Below are 21,546 nucleotides of genomic sequence, written 5' to 3'. Positions count from 1 at the left end.
GCCCAGCAACTTTCCATCCCTACTAACCATAGATGGTAGAGACAGACCCTCACCTGACGTAGAAGCCCCCTAGACTATAAAACCCCACGGGAAGAGAGAATAAAGGCCTTTGATCCTCCACCACATTGGTGTCCGCGTGTTTCTTAGGCCCGAGCGACCCTGGGGAAGAGCGTCGCCATGCTGTTTCCTGAAACCAGGCCGCCTGCCTTGTATCAGAAGGCAACATCTGGTGCCGAAAACCCGGGAAGCCGATCAGCGGCCGGGGAACGGGAATTCGCCTGGACGGGAAGCAGCAGCTGCCAGCGGCGGGTTCCGACTGCAGCATGGGGGACGCCCCGGACCAGCAAGGAACATGGAATCCTATGCAAAGGTCGTATCAGATATGCATGCACAGTTTGGGATAGAATGTAAAATTAAGGATTTATCTCTCGCATTGCCGAGACTGGTTAAGCTTGGGGCTATAGAAAGCCCCACGGATATCCTCCATCCAGAGGTTTGGGACGATTGCACAAAGGTCCTGGCCGAAGACACTATGTTGTCCGGCTCAGGGAAAGCCCTAAAATCCTGGGGCAAAGTTCTCCAGGCTTTACAGAAAGCTCACCAAGAGCAGGAAGCCTGGAAAGCCGCACAAACCTGCTTGCTAGCCCCCCCACAGCCTGGGGTAGGTGCGGCGACACAGACTGCAGAGATTCTTGACCCGGGCGGTCTCGAAGGGGGGGGCGCGGTCGGTGGAAACCCCCCAGAGAGCGGACTCGCCATCGGGGAGGGGGGGACACGCACGGGCGTTCTGGCGGGGGTTGGCGGAGGAGGCGCGGAACGCGGCCGACCCCGCCGGGAGCGGCGCCGGGAGCGGCGGGGACTCCCCGCCGCCGTATGGGTTTGAAGATGGCGCCGAAACACATGGTGAGGGCAGAAGTAAGGAGACGGGAGGCGAAAATGCAGTCAGCGCGCTCCAGAACGCAAGCGCGGGAGTGCGGGGGGAAGGGGCGACCCCGCGGTATGGCGTAAGACCAATCAAAGCGCTCTATTCAAATTAAGTCCTTATAGGGCAAGAACCTCCCCCAGCAGGAGGCGGGGGGACCCCAGGGGGAGGTAACGGCCCGACCCTCGCAGGAGGGGGCAGGGTCGGAGCCCAGGAAAAAGGCAGAGCAGCCCGGAAGTGCGGACTCACTCTGCTTCCGGCTCTGACTCTGACTCGGTCTGGGACGAGGGGGAGGCAGGGAGTTCGGATTCAGAGAGTTCGGATCCGGATTCTAGCTTTAACAGAGGGAGATCAGCGGCATACAAGGTTTCTAGTCGCAGGGCTCCCGCATGGGTGAAGGGGTCATTAGAGAAAGACCGGACTCCGCTTACGGATTGGCAGAAAATAAAGATGTTTTGCGCGGAGTGGACCCCGTCTGCTAACCTGGTGCTTCCAGTCTGCGTGAGGGGAACAGGCGATAACCAACAAAGGACTTACTCCCCTGTAAACCCAAAGGAAATCCAGGCAATAATCAAAGCGATTGCAGACAAGGGAATTAATTCTGCCATGGTTACCACACTTATTGATGGCATCTTTCAGAGGGGATGATATGTTGCCTTTTGATATTAAACAGACGTGTAGAATGATTTTTGATGGCGCGGGGATGATAGATTTTAAACAGGAGTGGGAAGATCAATGCACAAAGGAGCTGGCCCAAGTGACAGGACCTAACCATCCACTGCATGGCTCCAGCATACAAAGACTCATGGACAGAGACCCCACTATGATCACCCCCCACGCGCAGGCTGAGGGCTCGCGGGCTCATGAGGTTATGACAACCACCCGTGCTGCCCGGGAAGCTATCCGTGCAGCGGCTAAAGCAGTAGCCAGTCCGTCCCCATGGTCAACTATCAAACAGAGTGAGAGTGAGAGCTTCACTCAGTTTGTGGACAGGCTTCAGGCAGCATTGGACTCCTCCTCGTTGCCGTCGGAGGCTAAGGGTCCCGTGCTGGCAGACTGCCTGCGCCAGCAGTGTAACTCAGCCACCAAGGACATTTTAAGGTCACTGCCACCTGGGTCTAATACAGCAACCATGATTAAGCACGTTGCAAAGGAAGAGCATCTGGCTCCCATCCAAGCAGCAGTTCACACTGCAATAACCAGTGTGATGGCATGCCTTAAGTGTGGCCAGGCAGGCCACCTGGCAGTGAACTGCCCCCAGCCAAGGCGCCTATCAGCAGCTGCTCCACCACGCCAAGGGGGACTTAAGGGACCGTGCTGGGCATGCGGGAAGAAGGGGCACTTGGCTAAGGAATGCAGATCCAGGCTTCAGGAAAACGGGAAAGGGGGGGGCAGCCGGGCCGTGTCCAGCCCCCTCCCACCTGGAATATGCAGCGGCCCAGCTACAGCAAGCCCCAGTGGGGCAGGGAACCTTCATATCCTATCCCCCCACAGGGAGTAGCCAATTTTGCATCCCTGCCTACGGTGCAATGGCAAAGCTATGCAGCACCCTCAGCTCCCTCGCACCCCCCACTGCCACAACCTGCGCTGGTGGTACAGAGCCAGCAGGAGACGCCCCAGAGCGGGATCCCTGGGTGGCCCTGGCTATGAAAATAGGGAGGGAACCCTTGATGGTGTGGGGAACATGCCGGCTTTATGGCAGTCAGGATTCCCATGTCATAGGGTACAGTTCTGGGCGGACACGGGTTCAGACTGCACGATTATTCCCCAAGCACATTGGCCCAGACATTGGCAATTCAAAGAAGTCCCTCCAGTGAATGGAGTGGGAGGGCAGTCTCGGGCATGGAAAAGCACCCAGCTGGTGGCTATAACACTCCACACGAAAAAGGGACCAGGACAGACAGTTGTGATCCACCCATACATATTGCAAAATTCTCCACCCCTGTTAGGAAGGGACATTCTTTCCATGCTAGGATTCCGGATTACAAATTTATCCTAAGGGCCACTGCTGTACACCCTCCGCTGCCGATCAAATTGACCTGGAAATCATCAGACCCCGTATGGGTTGAGCAGTGGCCCCTGACAGAGCCTCGAGCGGCAGCCTTACTGGAACTGGTCGACCGCAAGCTGCAAAAGGGTCACATAGAACCCTCCATCAGCCTCTGGAACACCCCTGTATTCGTGATCCCCAAAAGGTCCGGAGAAGGCTATCGTCTCATCCACGACCTGAGAGAGGACATGCTCATAGGACGTCCTCGTGACACGTACATGCCCTTCCCAGAGGAAAGTGACAGACCACCAAGCCGCTTGGCAGCGCCCGAGAGACCCGCACGGGTGAGACCCAAGCATCAACGGTGTTTCTGTGTGATTTTGCTGTTGGGGCTTGTTGCCAGAGGACAAGCCAGCCCAGATCACTACCCCCACCGGCCTTTCAGGTGGGTCATGCGTCACCTTAGTAGTGACAAGGTGCTCAGGGAAGTCACCACATCAAATGCCCCATCCTTCGTGCTCCGCATCACCGACCTGTTTCCAGGATGACCAAAGGTAGACCCCAATTCCCCACACGCCACACACATGTACCTATCCTACTGGTGCCCAGCTTCAAACCCAGGAAAAAGCTACTGCAATCACCCAGGGTGGGGATATTGTGGGCACTGGGGCTGTGAAATCATAGTTACAGATGCCAGACCGTCGGGGCCTGGGTGGGATCCACAAGAGCCCGACAAATTCTTACAGTTCGCCTGGGCACCCAGCGGCTGCAAAACACCCGTTTTCCTCCAGGGAAACTTTTATCGCAATCACCATAAAATCCCAAAAATTCGAAAATGCACTAGCTATAACATGACAGTCTTGCAGCCAGATCACCTCAGTTGAGCCATAGGCAGAACGTGGAAAGTAGTCCTTCAAGGGTCAAAAGAAAGAGTAAATGTGCGAATTATCAGGCTCCAACCATTGGCGCCCCGAGCGGTCGGACCCAACAAAGTGATTAAAAGCGTGCCGAAAGAGAGAAATGTAACCTACCCTAAAACCTTACCCACTGGAGTCAGCAAAGTCCCAACCGGCCATGCGGAAGTCTTTCAGACAGACCGCGCTGCCAGGTCGGACTCAGACCCAATCCTTCGTATGTTAGAAGCTACCTTTATATCCCTGAATGAATCCAACCCAAACCTAACCGAATCCTGCTGGCTTTGTTACGATGTCAAACCCCCCTTTTATGAAGGAATCGCTTTAAACACTCCCTTCAGTTACTCCACAGCCGATGCCCCTCACCAGTGCAGATGGGAAACCCCTCGGAAAGGAATCACCCTGAGTCAAGTCACAGGCCAGGGCAGATGCTTTGGCAATGCAACCCTAGCTAGGCGGAGAGGCAACGCCTGCACCAAAGTTGTCAAGCCTAACAGGAAAAACAGTAAATGGGTAGTCCCATTCACACCTGGGATGTGGGTTTGCCAGCGATCTGGAGTGAGTCCCTTGTGTGTCTCTTGCCAAATTTGATGACTCTAATGACTTTTGTGTCCAAGTTCTGATTGTTCCTAGGGTCCTGTACCACTCAGACGAAGAAGTGTACCACCTTTTTGAGGAACCCAGCCGGCTCCACAAAAGAGAAATAATAACAGGTATAACTATCGCAATGCTGCTCGGGCTAGGAGCAGCAGGAACGGCAACGGGTGTCTCAGCCCTAGCGACACAGCACCAAGGACTGTCCCAGCTGCAAGTGACAATCGATGAGGACCTGCAAAGGATCGAGAAATCTATCTCCTTCCTGGAGAAGTCAGTCTCCTCTCTCTCGGAAGTGGTCTTGCAGAACAGGCGAGGACTGGACCTCCTATTCATGCAGCAAGGGGGCCTGTGTGCCTCCTTGAGAGAGGAGTGCTGCTTCTATGCAGACCACACAGGAGTCGTGAGAGACTCCATGGCAGAACTCCGAAACAGACTGGCTCAGAGGCAGAAGGACAGGGAAGCCCAACAGGGCTGGTTCGAGTCCTGGTTCAATCAATCACCATGGCTAACCACTCTGATTTCTACCCTAATAGGTCCATTGGCATTGCTGCTTCTGGCGGTTACCTTCGGACCTTGCCTGCTGAACAAGCTGGTCTCATTCGTTCAGGCCCGCCTGGAACGGGCCAACATCCTGTTCATCGGCCGACGACAATTGCTATTAACTCAACCAGGGAACACTGCCAGCCACAAATCCTAAACTTGACTGGCGAAAACTTACTCAGGTTTACCAAACCCCCTTTCCCTTATCGAACTACAACCTTATACCTCATTTCAGTACCTATGTATATGACTACCTCATCCATTTGTGAAAAAGAGGGGGGAGATGTAGCAGATAGGGCCAGGCGTTCGGAAGATCTCGCGATGTTACGGGAAGACAGGGCCCCTGTTCCCTTAGATAAGAAAATTAACATAGGAATGCAGCCCCCTAAACCACATGCCAGTAATTTTCCATTTTCCCTGTAAGTTTCCATTCCCTACTAACCATAGATGGTAAAGACAGACCCTCGCCTGACGTAGAAGCCCCTTAGACTACAAAACCCCACGAGAACAGGTAATAAAGGCCTTTGATCATCCACCACGTTGGTGTCAGCGTGTTTCTTAGGCCCGAGCGGCCCTGGAGAATGGGCCGCCGTGCTGTCTCTTGCAACCAGGTCACCAGCCTTGTATCAGAAGGCAACAAGAGTCTCAAAGTCTTTGGTTAACTCAGGGCTCTTTTATAATCTACCGCCGGGAGGGGAGCTGGACGGCACATGGAGGGCACAGTGGAGAATAAATCCATTGGGAACAGGTACAGACAGTCCAATTCTCAACAGCACAAACCGGTGCCAGCAGTGAGCGGGGCCCGTAGTTTCGTGACTGGTTCCTATGGGAAACCTCCTGCTTCCTGTGGCAGACATCCCGCTCCAGTCAGGCCAGCACCCCTGGGTTAGAATTTTAAGGGTCTCAGTCTCACTCCTTGGGGAGGGCTTCAATCCCCATCCTTATTGTGAGGCAGCTGAGGGATCTTTGGACCATCTCTTACAGAATGACATCCCAAAGCATAAAAAATTTATGCATTTTCCTGTACAAAAAAAGTAATGAATTAATAAATGATAATTATTTTTTCTAATTTATTTATAATAGTGTTATTCTATATTTGTATTACCAAATTTTAATATTTATTTTTTAAAATCTATGCATTTTTAGCAAGCAAAAAATTTATTGGTCATTGGTTCCAAGTAACACAGTTCCCTTCATTAATTCATTGACCAGTGTGGCTATTGATTTCTCCTCCTTAATGCTAATTAGTCCTATTTGAAATTCTTTTGTGATCATTTTTATCATTATCACAGACAGGGTAAAAGGAGCCACTTTGGGATCCATGGAGACATTTCTGGGGCCCATTTGGGGCAGTTTGGGGTCTGGGGAGGGAATTCAGAGAGAACTTGAGGGTCTGGGGGACATTCGGGGGAGCTGGGTGGGCACTTGGAGGGGAACTCAGGGATTCTGAGGGACAGTTCGGGGTCCAGAGCAGCACTTGGGTGGTCCGGGGGGTCCCTTGGAAGTCAGGGAGGGGAATTTGGGGCCCTTCGGAGTCCGGGCGAACCCTTGGGGGGGCACGAACGGGGCCGTCTGAGGCGCGGGGGGTGCTGGGAATTGTAGGCGCGGGTATCACACGGTTTAACGGGGTCGCGGAGTGTGGGAATCCATAAAGTTAGAGGGTTTTTAGGAAATGGTTAAAAAAGAGTATTTAGGCCTCAGGATGTGGCCCGAAGTTCTGTTACAGCAGAAAAGTTTCCCAAGCAAGCAGAAAAGTTTCCCAAGCAGTAGATGTGACAAATAACAATAAGACTTTGTAGATTTGGCTTTAGGATGGCAACAAGTTTATTTAATGTATATCTTTAGAAGGTTACAGTGAATAGAGCTCTGTTCTTTGTCTTTTATGAACCAGTCTTTGTTTTAACTACTCTTACTTATGTTTTATAAGATTGGATGGAAAGCTTGTCAATATGTCTTGTTTTGGTGTGATTGGTTGAAATCTAAACTGAGATGGTTTTATGTCATTCCGTTTTACCCCACCTTCGGGGACATTTTCCTTTAGGCCAGCATGCTGTTAACATCTAACAATGTTCTGAGGCTGATGTACTAATAAACAAAAAAGGCTGGTCTGAATTTGTCCAGTGTGGTCCATATTTGGACTTTTTGCTGCGGCAAGTGGGTTCCTCTCTTAAGACGTGGGTTCCTGAAACCATTGGATCTATAGCTACCCTGGTGCGCGCCAGCGGAGCATCACAGGAGTTCTAGGCGCAGTTGCGATGGTTCTCGGTGGGGCGCGGGGCGCGACGGGAGATGAAGTCCTGGCTGGAATAGCGCTGGACGTGAGCCGTGGAGCGTGATGGGAGCTGTAGTCCCGAAAGTGGCTCGAACACGATGTTTGGGGGTCAGAGAAGGCACTTGGGGGACACTTTTGCGTCGGAGCCGCGACTTGAGGCCCTTGGGGGAACGTAAACGGTTCGGTAGCCCTTGGGAGGAGGTCTGGGAGCTCTAACACAGCAGGAGTTTTAGGCGCGGGACTGTGTTCTGAGGGGCTCTGGGGCCGCGGAGGATGAGAGGAGATGAATTCCCAGAAGTGGCAGTACCGGGCATCTGTGGGGTTGGGAGCACTTAGGGGATCCGGGGACGCTTTTGGGGAGTTCCCGAATGGGCTTTGAGGAGGCACGGACGGATCCTGGAGGGTGTGGGGGACACTTATGGGACAGATGGGGACGGATCCCGGGGTTCTTTGGAGCGCAGGGCATGACGGGAGTTGTAGTCCCGGCTCCAATGTGGCTGTATCCAGCCGCGGGGCATGATGGGAGATGTAGGCAAAAAGAAATATGGCGCCCATCTAGGAAACGCCCCCAGACCCAGATCCCAGGTGCTGATTGGCTGCAACTGATGATGGGCGGGAGCTTCGGCAAATGGGATGCGTTGTAGGTGGGAACAGCCAAATCACCCTCCTCCAGGCCCTTCCACTACAGCCCAGTTCATTCCCAGTACACACCAGTATAACCCTTGTAAAGTCCATTTCATCCCACGTAGAACCCAGTACAACCCCAGTGCCCCTCCAGTTCCTCCCAGTGCAGCCCAATCTATCCCAACACACCCGAGTTCATTCCCAGTCGTTCCCACTTCCTCCCCAAGTCATCCACAGGACGCCCCATTGTCCCCCGGTATTCCCTGCAATATCCCCATTGTCCCCAGTTTCTCCCAGTATCCCCCAGTGTCTCACTCTCAGTATGCCCCAGTGTCTCCCTCAGCGTTCCCAGTGTTCCCCAGTATGTCCCAGTCCTCTCCAGTGTTTCCAAGGACAGTTTAATTTCTCTCGGTGGCCGTGGCAGCCAAATCCAGCAGTGGGGTCAGTGCAGTGCCCATGGCCACAGCCCCTTGCAGGGGCCCAGTGCAGCTTGGGCTGCTGATCCACCCTCACAGCTGGCCCAGGGAAGCTCTGCAGTGGCTTTGGTGGCACCTGGGGCTGGGACACAGCTGAGCAGTGTGTGTGTTTGCAGTGGGGAAACTCAGGAGTTTCACATTGCTTCAAAAAACCCCAAAAAGGGAAAACCCCTCTTAGGCTGAGTGCAGCCAGCTCTGCAAGCACAGCAGGTCCCAGGAGAGTGAGGACAGACAGGATGGGGCTGGGCAATGTGGAGCAAGGTTGTCCACACTGGGTCAGAACTCAAGGCACAGCTTCTGTGAGCAGGCCAGAGCTGCTGAGGAAAGACCCTGGGTCAATATCAATCAGAGAATGCTGCAATCACCTCTGGTGTAAAGAGAAATAAAATAAAATACATCCTTTAAAATAGGAATGTGTATTTCTTACAAGGTCCTTGAAATCTTTCTCCATAACTGGACCAGGAAAACTTTAATGATCCTCTCAGAGTTTTGGTGTTCTTTACATCAGACTCAGTCCCTGAGAGTGTCTTCAAAAAACTTCTCAAGAACTCAAAGTTAAATTGAAACTCCAAATTTTCTTAAAGTTTTAATGGGTCCCACTGAGGAACACGAATGAGAAGGTGTCCCCAGGTTCCAGTTAGAGCAGAACACTGGAGGCTGTGATGACAGCTGGGGACAACCAAGGCCAAGGTGGCTCTGGTGCTGAACAAAGCGGGATGTGTTTGAGGAATGCAAAGGGCCAAGGCCTGAGCCCCAGCCCCTGGCCAGGCAGATGCTGTCCCTCCCTCCTTGCTCAGGGCTCTGGCCGGGATGGGCACTGGCATGTGGGGATGTGCAATGGCAAGGGCAGGAGCATGAGGCGGCCCCTGCCAGGCTGCTGAGCAGGGACAAGGAGGAAATGAGGCCCCAGGCCTGCAAGGGTCACTTGTCTCCTGCTCCTGCCTCAGGCCCAGGCCCAGCAGCCATGGCCAAAGAGCTGTCCAGGTTGGCTCTGGCAGGGCTGTCTTGCAGCTGCTGCACATGCCTGTGCCCTGTGCAGCCCAGGCTGTGCTACGGTGTCCCTGCCCTGCGCCTCTGTCCCTGCAGGCTGTCGGCATCCCCTGCCTGCCCCACCTGGCTGGGCCCTTCCTTTGCTGACAGCTCTGCCTCCGGCCTGCCTCTGCCTGCCCACACAAAGCCTGGGGCTTATACCAAAAGGGTTCATTCCATTTTTACTCTGCTGTGAATTTCAGCACAGGAACAAGGTATGCAGGGGCTGCTTTCCCAGAAAGGATGGTTGGCAGATAAGAAGAAGACATCTGGCTCAAGGGTGCAGGGATAGAGAAAACAAGGAGTGAATCTGGGAAGTTGGGGTGGGTTTTATGGAAATGGGTAAATTGTAATTCATCTTTACTGAATGTGCATAAGCAAGACAATGGTAGAATTACATGTCCACGTAAGGTTAGGAGTTATTCATCACTAGAGCTTAGGCCTGCATAAATGACACCCTCTGAAATAGCAAATTAGTGTTCAGGAGCCTTATTCTGATATTTCAGAGGTTTCCTGACTGTGGTTCCTCACAGAACCAAGGAGTCAGTTGTGACACTGTGCAAACTCATGGAACAAAGGGTCCATTGTGACACAGCAGAACCCCATGGAACCACAATCCATTTTGGCACATTGGGGTCACATTAAACTAATGGTCCATTGTGATGGTGCGGATCCAAAGAGACCATTGTGACCCTGAGAAATCTCTTGGAACCAAGGGGCCATTGTGACACAGCAAGGCCTGGTGGAACCATGGGTCCATGGTGACACTGCAGAACCTCACGGAACCAAGGTGACCATGTTCTACTGCGGAATCTCATGGAACAAAGGGTCCATGGTGACACTGCAGCACCAAGGAGACTGCTGCTGGCAGCGTGAGAGCTCATGGAACCTGAAGTCCCTTGTGACACAGCAAGGTCTGATGGAACCAAGGGTCCCTTGTTAAACTGCATGGCCTCATGGAACCATGAGTCATTGTGACACAGCATGGCCACACGGAGCCAAGGGGCCATTGTGACACTGTGGATCCAAGAAGACCATTGGGACTGAGGAACCTCATGGAACCAGGAGTCCATTGTTCCACTGTGGGGCCCTGTGGAACCAAGGAGAGCACAGTGACATTGTGGGGCCTCATGGAACAATGGAGAGTGTTCTGACATTTTGGGAGCCACTGGAACCAAGGGGCCCTTAGAACATGGCAGGGCCTGGTGGAATCAAGGGCACGGCAGTGAACACTGTGGGTGTCCATGGGATGAAGGGTTCATTCTGATACTGTGGAACCAAGGATACCATAGTGTCACTCTGGGACATCATGGAACCAAAGGTGCATTGTGACACAGCAGGGCCTCATGGAACCATGGAGGCCATTTTTACACTTGGAGGCCTTGTGGGAGCAAAGGGCCATTGTGGCACTTCAGGGCCTTGTGGAGCCAAGGGGACCACAGTGACACTGTGAGGCTGCATGAAACCAATGGTCTGTTGTGACACTGAAAGGCCTTATGGGATCATGGAGACCATTGTGACACTACAAGGCCTTATGGATCAAAGGGTCCACTGTGACACTCTGGAGTCTTGGCAGGCCAAGGGGCAGTTGTCACACTGTGGGGCACTGTGGAACCAAGGAATCCGCTTTGACACTGCAGGGCCCCGTGGAACTAAGAATCCATGGAACAGTGCAGGACCCCATGGAACCAGAGGTCCACTGTGACATTGTGGGGCCTCATGGAATCCTGGAGGCTCTGATGACACTTGGAGGCCTCGTTGAATCAAGGGGCTCTGCAGGGCCTCATGGAACCAAGGAGACCCTTCTGACATTGTGAGTCCCCATGGAACCAAGGGTCCATTGTGACACTACAGCACCAAGAAGACACCTGTGACACTGCCAGGCCTCATGGAAGCAAGGGACAATTGTGACACTGTGGAACTCCATGGAAGCAAGAGGCCAGTGTGACACATCTGGGCTGCATGGAACCAAGGATCCAATATGACACCACCACTGTGACGCTGCAGGGCCCCATGGAAACAAGGGAACAGGGAACAGGTCTGGTTGGCTTGGCCTGACTCCTCCAACTGCCCTTGGCATGTCAAGGGTCTCTTCTCATGTACCCCTGAAACCCTGGGGCTCTGAGCTTTGCTTCAAATGGAAAAGAACTGCTGTTCTCATTCAAGCATCCATGGCCAAAATGGGATTCCCCCTCCAACCTTCCCAATATCCAGGGATTGCTGCCAGACAAAAGCTGACATTACCAACAAGTCTGGCTGCCTTTGGCTTCCTGAGGGCTAGGTCTCACCTGCCTTCAAACACTGGGGCTCAGTTCATTCCTTGCTATGGAAAAGAAACATCGTTCAAGGTGCCCATGGCTGAAATTGGGATTCCACCTCCAAAAGTCCTATATGTAATGACTGCTCCTTCACAAAATCTGCCATTACAGACAGGTCTGGCTGGCCTTGGCTACGTGAGGGCCAGCTCTCACCTGCCTTCCAAACACAGGGGCTCTGTGCTTTCCTTTCTGTGGAGAACTGGCCTTCTCCTCCAGGGAGAAGTGGCTGAAATTGGGATTCCGCATGCATGATTTCAAATAACCAAGGCTTGCTCCCGGACGAAGCTGCCAGGAGAGACAGATCTGTGTGTCCTTGGCCTCTGATCACTGCAGTTCATCAGCCCCTGAAACACTGGGGATCCGTGGTTTCCTTCCTGTGGGGACCACTGTGACACTGTGGGGCCCCATGGAACCAAAGGGCCACTGTGACCCTTCAGGGCCACATGGAAGCACGGGGCCATTGTGACACTGCCAAAGCAAGGGGAACATTGTGACACTGCAGGGCCTCATGGAACCAAGGGGAGATGTAACAGCTCCGGCTGGTTTGGCCTCCCAGGGGCCACTGGACAGGTCCAGCTGATCTTGGAATGCTAAGGGCTGCCTCTCATCAGGTCTTGAAGCACTGAGGCTTTCTGCTTTCCTTCCTATGGAAAAGAATCATCCATCTTTCCAGGCGCCCATGGCCAAATTTGATACTCCCCCTCAAAAATTCCCTATATGCAGGGGAATCCCCAGACAAAAGCTCCTATTACAGAGAGCTCTGGCTGACCTTGGCCTCTGCTGGTCACCTCTCATCTCAAGGAAGCTCTGAGAAAAGTATTTGAACAGGTTTGACTACTGGAAATATCAATGAGTCTCTCATCCTCTGAAAAACTCAGATGCTCTTCTGATCGTATGTGTCTTTTACAACTCATTGTGTATTACGCATGAAATATTATTTTCAGGTAAATACCTTTATTCTTCTCACTCTACCAGTGTTATCTGATACAAATCACCTCCTCTACATATGCATCCAGGTAACCTGTACCAGCAAACACAAGAAAGAATGCAGCAGGAATGATTTGTCTCTGCTCCCATCTGTCCCATCTCCTCTGGAGCTGGAGGTGCAGCCCCAGCACTTGGCAGGGCTCAAGGGCTCCCAAGCTCAGCTCCCACACAGAGAACTTGCAGACCCTGGGCTCCTCTTCTTGGCCCCTGCACGCTCAGCCAGGCTGAGATGGACACTGATGGTTTCTGGGCCAGGCTCTCTGAGCCCAGCCCAGCTCCCTGCAAGCTCTGCCAGCTGCCCTGAGCTCTGGGCAGCACCAAGGGCCTCTCCCCAGCCCAGCCCAGCCGGCTCTGGCCCCACAGCTCTGCTCAGGCCAGGCTGCTCTGGGCACTGCCCCACGGCCTCAGCCCCTGGCAAGGGCACAGCAGCAGCTGCAGCTGCCACAGGACTCAGCCCCAGCATGGGGGAACGTGCCTGGCCAAGGGAAAGGAGGCTCTCTGGGTGCCCTGCTCTCCTCTGCAGGAGATGCTGAGAGCTCTGCAGCCCCTGCTGCCATCCCATCTGCTCAGGGCAGCACAAGAGCCCCGGCCTTGGGGCCCTCAAGAGCTGCTCCTGCTCCAGGCCCAGGGCCCATCCCAAAGCTGGGGAAGCCACAAAGCTGTGCCCATTTCTGCTCATTCCTGCTCTGATCAGGATGGATCCTCAGCACCTTGGAGGCTGGTGATGAATTTTATTTTTCCAGGGGTCTCTTCTTTCTTGAGCTTCTAATTTGAGAAATTCAGTGAAAAAGGCTCATTAACATTTGTTCAAAACACCCAAACAACAAAAGCCTATGGGAATAATTCAAATCTTCAGTTCTTCTGTGGTTAATTGGACAAATTTCAGAAGTGTATTCAAACTGAATCTGCTACATTGAAAACAATGAAAGGAGAATTGTTTTGTCCTGTATAGTTTCCCTGGTAATAGATTGATATCAGCGATCCCCAGTTGATATTGATCCCTAGCACCTCCTCACGCTGTCTGAACAGATGTGAAAATCAAGATCCTTCATGGGTGACAATCAATCACACTTTGTCCCTACCCCCTCCCCACCATTTCTCCCATCCAACCCCTGGCACTCAGAGCAGTTGAGGAATGGAGTCACATCCTGGGGCGTCCCCAGGGCTGAGGATTGGGGCCAGGTCAGTGAAATCTCTTTATTGAGGATGTGGATGATATTGCCGGCTGGGGGCTATGTACAAATCAGAAATGGGAAGGGACTGCTGTGGAACGTGCCTTGAGCTCATTTATTTTTCAGCATCAGTCTCATTACTTGGTTGTGACAATGGGAAGTTTCCAGCAGCTCACATCCTAAGCAGCAGAGAAAGAACTTGGTGTTGCAACTTACTTTATAAGTTTTTTGACCAATCCCACAAAGCAAAAGCATATGGATGGTAGTTCTATCCAACCACTATAAGCAGAGGTACCTTTGGTTAAAACAATGCTTGCCTATTTTGAATACAATACCTGCTTGTGAGCCTTAAAACACAATGCAGAGAGCTCCATTATTAAGCTTCAAACTTCCTAATGTCTTGCTAGATAAACTTTTCTGTAGCTTAGGAAGTTATTCTAGAAAAGCTTTAAGATACAGACCGTTGTTCTTTTTGTCCTTGTTTTTCTACTTTTTAAATAGTTTTTCTGCTGACCTATCTCACAGCTGCTGCTTGGCTCTGCTCACAGTTTGACTGTCTCTGAGGCCTGCCTTTTGCAGCTTTCCCAAAACCCTCTGATTTTGTGGATTCTTACAGATGAGGCCATCGAGGGCACCCTCAGTCAGTTCCCAGGTGAGCCCAAGCTGGGTGGCAGTGTGGCTGTGCTGGAGGGCAGGAAGCTCTGCAGAGGGATCTGGCCAGGCTGGAGCCATGGGCCCAGGACAATGGGATGAGGTTCACCAAGGCCAAGGGCCACGTCCTGCCCTGGGCTCACAACCACCCCAAATCCCTGGCTGTGCCCTGCCCCTGATCCCCACAGCCTGTCCTGGTTCCTTCATCCCTGCATTGCCAGGGACTCTCTGGGCCAAGGGAGCTCTGCTCTGGGGATGGAGGGAGGTGCAGGTGCCACCACTGGAGTGGGAACCAGAACTCACCAGGTTTGTGTCCTTTGGGGGTCAGGAACTGGTGGGACTCAGAGGCACAGGAAGTTTCTCTTCATGGCCAACAGACCATGGTTGAAGAGGACACAATTCAATAACAATCACGCTCTTCCCTGAGCCATGTGCAATGTCCCAGCAGCATCTGACATGTCCACCATCCACAAGTAATTTCCATACTAAAATTAATTTGAGAAAAATATGGTTCTGTGATAGATGTAAATAGAATTAAGTTGTTGTATCAGGATGCCCATCCTGGAGTGGGGGCAAAGAAGCCTGAACAATTCATATTTTGCAAAGCTGTCAGTGGTGGATGGAGAAGCGGGTCAGGCTGATTTTAGTGTTGAGGAAATGCTGAAACCAGCCTGACTCATTTCATCTCCTCCTCTCCTGGCTGATCTCCCCACTTTCCCCTTCCACCCATTGGCATTTTTCTCCCACCAGCCCCCCCGGTGAAGAGCCTGGCTCTGTGTTCTCCATCCCCTCCTGGCTGGCACTGCCAGGCTGGGATGAGGAGCCCCTCAGCCTTCCCTGCTCTGGGCTGGACAAGCCCAGCTCCCTCAGCCTCTGCTCACAGCCCAGGGGCTCCAGCCCCACCTTGGAGGCCCTTCCCAGGCCCTGCTCCAGCTGCCAGACATCTTTCCTTTCCTGGGGAACCCAAACCAGGACCCAGTGACCTGGATAATCCATGTCCTTGATGTCCTGGTAACACAGCCCAGCCCCTTGTGGAACATCCTTGGGGGAGGCTGTGGCTCCAGGTGGGCCAGGGGGATACCAGGGGATAGGGGACCCTGCTGAGCATGAACAGCTTTGGACTTCTGGGGGAAAACTGTGAGGAGGGGCTGAGGCAGAGTGACCAACCCAGTGACCTCACACAGCACTCCTGTGATGTCACAGCCTGCTCTGTGATGTCATAGTTTAGTCTCTGATAGTGCTAAGCTGGTCTTTGATGCCACAACCCACTCTGTGAAGTCACACAGCCCTCCTGTGATGTCACACAACCGCCCCTCCATGATGTCCCAGCCTGCTCTGTGATGTCACAACTCATTATCAATGTCACACAGATGGTCTCTGATGTCACAGCCAACTCTGTGTTGTCATTATCTCCTCTATGATGTCAGACCTCTGCCCTGTGATTTCAGAGCTGGCTCTGTCATGTCACAGAGGCAGTCTATGATGTCGCAGCTGCTTGATGACCTCACATAACTCACTCTGTGATGTCATAGCCCACTCTGTGACCTCATGTTACCAGATGATAAATTGTCTACACCAGGTGAGCACACACAATGCTGGTTCTCCAAAACCCCAGGCTAATGAAAACCACACAATTCCCATTGTTTGAGAAGGGGAACTGAAATTCACCAGCCTCAGTGTCCTGCCAGCTCAGCCAGGCCCACTGGAACATTGGGGTCCACGAGCACCAGGGACCACCAGAGAGACCCCCAGGACAGGAAAATGCATGGGTAAAGGGGAGGGAAATATGTTAATGATTTTGGGGAAATGATTTTCATATGTGTGTTTAGTCAAGGACAATCAATGAATAAGTATGCAAAATACATAATATAAACAGAAACCTTCCAGCACTCATCATGCACAGCTTTGGGAGGAGCTATCCCCCCGTGCATCTGGCCAAATAAAGAATGCTGCTTCTTAGTGCTACATTAGGGTTATGGGGTTTTATTATTTTGCCAAATTTTTGGTAACAGTCGCACTCCCAAGGAAAGCTCTGTCTCCTGCTGTTCACAAACACACAAGGGCTGGTGAGGAATGTGGTGGTTGAAGGCTGCCTGAGGCAAAGTCACCATCAAATAACAGAGTTTCCAATATTCTATGAAAGAAAGAGGGGCTGCAACAAAACTTCATCACGGGAATTATGGAGGGCACACGTTGGCTTATTCAGGCTGCAGATTTGGAGAATACCAAATCAGATACTGACTTTTTAAGGGAAAGAGTCCTTAAAAACAAAGGTGTCCAGGAATGATGGACACACTTCAAGAAAGAAAACTTGAGGGAGAAGGAGCAGCCGCTGTGCTAAAGTTGAGCCAGCTAATTATTGTCCTGGCTGGGCATGGATCTTTTGTGGGAACTGAGGGGAAAAAAAGAGTGTGTCATCATTGGAAAGAAGATCAGGCAGCTCAGGAAGTGTTTAAGGATGTTGTTAGGTCATGCAGAAAGAAAAGTAGAGTGGTAAAAGGTCAATTAAAACATAACCCAGCCACTTCTGTGAAAAATACTAAAAAAATGTTTTAAAACGAGCCTAATAGCAAAAGGAGGGATAAGTAGAACATCTAATCTTTATTGGAGGCAGTGGGGAATATAATAGGTAACATAAGGAAAAGCTGAGCTGCTTAACACCTTCTTTGCCCCAATTTTCAAGAATAAGACAGGTTGTCCTCAGGACAAGTGTTCTCCTGAGCTGGTGGGTGGGCACAGGAAGCAGAACAGCCCCCTGTAATCCAGGAGGAAGCAGCTGGGGACCTGCTGAGCCACTCAGATGCTCACAGGTGTCTCTGGGAGCAGATGGGATCCATCCCAGGGGGATGAGGGAGCTGTGAATGAGCTCCCCAAGCTGCTCTCCATCATTGACCATCAGTGCTGGCTCAGCAGGGAGGTGCCAGAGGACTGGAGGTGCCAATGTGAGCCCATCCCCAAGAAGGGCTGGAAGGAGGAGCTGGGCAACTCCAGGCCTGTCAGCCTGACCTGGGTGCCCGGCAAGGTGATGGAACAGATCACCTTGAGTGCCATCCCAGGGCACCCACAGGATGGCCGAGGGATCAGAGCCAGCCACCGTGGATTTCAATATCTCCATTGATGATCTGCATGAGGGGACTGAGTCCAGCATCAGCAAATTTACAGATGACACCAAGCTGGGTGTGAGTGTGGATGTGCTGGAGGGTAGGAGGGCTCTTCACAGGGCCCAAGGATGCAAGGGACTTTGTGACACTAAGCAGTCTCATGAAACCATAGAAACCCTTGTGACACTCTAGGGCCTCATAGAACTGGGGTGACCAAGTTGGCTGCAAGTGTTGTTCTGCTGGACAGTAGGAGAGCTCCTTGCAGAGGGACCTGGAGAGGCTGGATCCAGGGCCCAAATCCAACAAGGTGAGGCTGAACAAGACCAAGTGCTGGGTCCTGCGCTTTGGCCACAACAACCCCTGCAGTGCTACAGGCTGGGGACAGAGTGGCTGTACAGTGGCCAGGCAGAAAGGGACCTGAGGGTACGGATGGACAGCAGACTGGACATGAGCCAGCAGTGTGCCCAGGTGGGCAAGAAGGCCAATGGCTCCTGGCCTGGATCAGGAATGATGTGGCCAGCAGGAGCAGGGCAGTGATTCTTGCCCTGCACTCAGCACTGGTGAGGCCACATTTCGAGTGCTGTGTCCAGCTCTGGGTCCAGCTCTGGGCCCCCAATTTAGGAAGGCCATGGAGGGGCTGGAGAGTGTCCAGAGATGGGAAACAAGGCTGGTGAAGGGTCTGGAACACAGGTCCTGTGAGGAGAGCCTGAGGGAGCTGGTGTTGTTTATCCTGGAGAAGAGGAGGCTCAGGGAGACAAGGTGGTGTCAGGGCACAGGTTGGACTGGATGATCTCCAAGGTCTTTTCCACCCTTGCTGATTCTGTGATTCTCTGGAACTACCTTTGGAGCAGTTGCAGGAGGAGCCCTGGGCCTCCTCTTCAGCAGCTCAAGCAGCCCAGGTCCCTCAGCTTCTCCTGCCAGCCCCAAAGCCCATCCCTTCAGTCCTGCAGAGCCTCTGCAGCTCCTCCTCACTGCCCAGAACAGGGAGCCCCAGAGCCAGACACAGCAACCCAGATGTGCCCCCTGGCCTGGGGTGCCTCTGGCAAGGGAGCAGTGCCAGGCACTGCATGAGCCTGCAGACAATTCCTGCAGCACTTGTAGGATGATCCTGCTGCCCAAGGGGCGTTCCCATGGGGCCAAGTCAGAAACTGCAATGGGGAGTCGGGCCAGAGAGGAACGGGCAAACAGGGATGGGCTGTTTATAGGGGAGGGGACAGCAATGGGAAATAAGAAAGAGGAAAGAAAACAAAGGTGAAGCCAAGGAAAGCTTGGGGCAGTTTGGGGGTGGCTGCCACGCAGCCCTGGCTCTGAGCAACAGTGTCTGCAGTGGGACAGGAAACTCCCAGCACATGGGAACGAACTTTCTGTCTGACTGCAGAGGCCATGACAAACCTGAGTGGTTTCCCTGGTGTCCCCCAGCCCTTGCTGGCCCCAGGGGCTGATGGCATCTGTGCTCCCTCAGGTTCATGTCCCCACACCAAAAGCATGGGCGTGCTCCCCCTCTCTGTGCAATGCAAACGGGCTGCTGAGCCAGTGCTGCCGTGTCTGTGCCTGCAAGGATGGGGCACCTGTGTAAGCTGGGGGAGAGGCCAGGGCTGCAGAGGGGGGATGTTGTTGGCAGCTCCATGAGGACGCTCTGGGACGCTGCCCTGGGCTGTGCAGCGCACTGGGGATGGATCAGCCCCTGCTCTGCTGCTCCGTCCCGTCTGCCCCAGGGCCCTTGCAGAGCCCCAGCCATGCTGTTTGCCCCCAGCCTGCCCACGGCCAGCCTGGGGCTGCTCACGGGGCTTTTCTGTGCTGAGCATTGGCCTGGGCGAGTTCTTGAGAGAGCCTGGGCAAGGAGCCTGGAGCCCCCAGGGCCTGGGCTGAGGTGTCAGCGCTGCCCCAGCAGTGCCCATGGCCTGTCCCTGCTGCAGCCCCGGCACTGCCACCCCCAGGGCTGAGCCCGGCCCCGAGAGCACTCAGGTCCTGAAGCAACACCAGGGCCACCAGGGCAGCAGGGCAGGGCCACGGCAGCAGCAATACTGGCAACACCAAGTGCTGCTGCTGCTGCAGCTGGGCACAGCTGCTGTGCCAGCCCTGCTCTGCCCCCAGCTCTGCACACAGACATTGCTGCTGAGCTCCAGAGAACAGAACAAAAGGGGGATCTCCAGTGAAAAGTCTGCTTGGAAGTCCTTCAGGTCATATAAACCCACCAAGAGCATAGCAAATCATAGACACAGTCTGAGGATTTCAGCGAAATGTGTGGAGGAACAAAACAAGACATTTCAGGATCGATGGCTTTTGTTTAGGGACTATATTAAAAAAGGAAAACGACAAGAAGTATCAAAGATGACTTTTAATACAAGCGATTTTCAAAAATTGGCAACCAGTTGAAGGTTTCTGAAACCATCCAGTCATCACTGACCACACTACAGCCTTGAGCTCCTGGTTCCTCAGGCTGTAGATGAGTGGGTTCAGGGCTGGAGGCACCACCGAGTACAGAACTGACAGGGCCAGATCCAGGGATGGGACGGAGATGGAGGGGGGCTTCAGGTAGGCAAAAAATGAGGTGCTGACAAACAGGGAGACCACAGCCAGGTGAGGGAGGCAGGTGGAAAAGGCTTTGTGCCGTCCCTGCTCAGAGGGGATCCTCAGCACAGCCCTGAAGATCTGCACATAGGAGAAAACAACGAACACAAAACAACCAAAACTTAAACAGACACCAAGCAGTGAAATCCAAATTTTTCTGAAGGTGGACTGTGAGCAGGAGAGCTTGAGCATCTGGGGCACCTCACAGAAGAACTCGTCCAGGGCATTGCCATGGCACAGGGGCAGGGAAAATATATTGGCTGTGTGCAGCAGAGCATAGAGAAAGGCACTGGCCCAGGCAGCTGCTGCCATGTGGGCACAAGCTCTGCTGCCCAGGAGGGTCCCGTAGTGCAGGGGTTTGCAGATGGACACGTAGCGGTCGTAGCACATGATGGTCAGGAGGAAAAACTCTGCTGACATAAAGAAAATAAAGAAAAACACCTGTGCAGCACATCCTGAGTAGGAGATGTCCCTGGTGTCCCAGAGGGAATTGTGCATGGCTTTGGGGACAGTGGTGCAGATGGAGCCCAGGTCGCTGAGGGCGAGGTTGAGCAGGAAGAAGAACATGGGCGTGTGCAGGTGGTGGCTGCAGGCTGCGGCGCTGATGATGAGGCCGTTGTCCAGGATGGCAGCCAGGGAGATGCCCAGCAAGAGGCAGAAGTGCAGGAGCTGCAGCTGCCATGTGTCTACCAATGCCAGCAGGAGGAAGTGCCTGATGGAGCTGCTGTTGGACATTTGCTGTCTCCGGACATTGGAACCTTTTGAAGAAGGAATGACAGTGATGATTGAGAGGAGATTTCTCACAGAAAATCAACTCCTTTCTCATGGACTCCTTCCTCCCACTACACACCTACCCCTGTCCATGTCTAGGAGATATTCTCCAGCAACATTTGTTGCTGGAGCCATGATTGCTGCTGGCCAATGTTGTGTGAGGAGTTGGAGCTTGACCTGCACGACACCTAGGAGTCAGCCCTGATCCCCACTCAGTGCAGGGGAACAGTGAGGGCAAGGGCCAATCCTGGTGATGGGACTTGGATAAAGTATGTTCCCCTAATGCAAAAGAGCTGCCTGCGTGAAGGGATGGGGATAGCAGAAGGCAGAACGAGAGATTCTGCTGCACTGTGAAAGAACAGAGTGTCCAGGGAGGCAGGAGGATTGTCAGAGGCTTAGTGCAGACTGAGCGGAGCTGCTCTGTCACTGTCTCCTCTTCCAGCTTCCCTGTACTTGCACCTTTCTGAGATCCATTCCTGTGTTACTCTGGACAGCCAGGAGTCACTGCTGAGAGCAGAGGGATCCCTGGCACACAAAGGGGCTCCTGCCTTTCCCAGAGTCAGGAGAGTGGGCTCATTGCCAGCCTCCCAGGCTGCCCTGCCCAGAGCTGC

At 53.1% G+C, this 21,546-nt stretch overlaps 1 protein-coding gene across 1 annotated transcript; it reads right to left on the bottom strand.

The window, feature by feature from the left end:
* Window positions 1-7,203: 7,203 nt before the first annotated feature.
* On the bottom strand, window positions 7,204-21,028 carry LOC135461109 (olfactory receptor 14C36-like). Its single transcript, XM_064738097.1, has 3 exons — window positions 21,019-21,028; window positions 20,009-20,922; window positions 7,204-7,275 (listed from the first exon to the last, which is right to left on the bottom strand). The coding sequence occupies exons 1-3, from the start codon at window positions 21,026-21,028 to the stop codon at window positions 7,204-7,206; spliced, it is 996 nt and encodes a 331-aa protein (XP_064594167.1).
* Between the last annotated feature and the right edge of the window lie 518 nt (window positions 21,029-21,546).

This window comes from Zonotrichia leucophrys, unplaced genomic scaffold, assembly GCF_028769735.1.
Source record: "Zonotrichia leucophrys gambelii isolate GWCS_2022_RI unplaced genomic scaffold, RI_Zleu_2.0 Scaffold_173_98932, whole genome shotgun sequence".
In the NCBI taxonomy this organism is placed as follows: domain Eukaryota; kingdom Metazoa; phylum Chordata; class Aves; order Passeriformes; family Passerellidae; genus Zonotrichia; species Zonotrichia leucophrys.
This window is presented reverse-complemented; position numbering and strand designations above follow the sequence as displayed.

Excerpts from the sequence above, each read along its gene's own strand:
- LOC135461109 (XM_064738097.1), bottom strand. Across the intron at positions 7,276-20,008 it reads GGAACCAGGAGCTCAAGGCT|CGCTATTCCAGCCAGGACTT; the intron begins GTAGTGTGGTCA and ends GCTCACGTCCAG.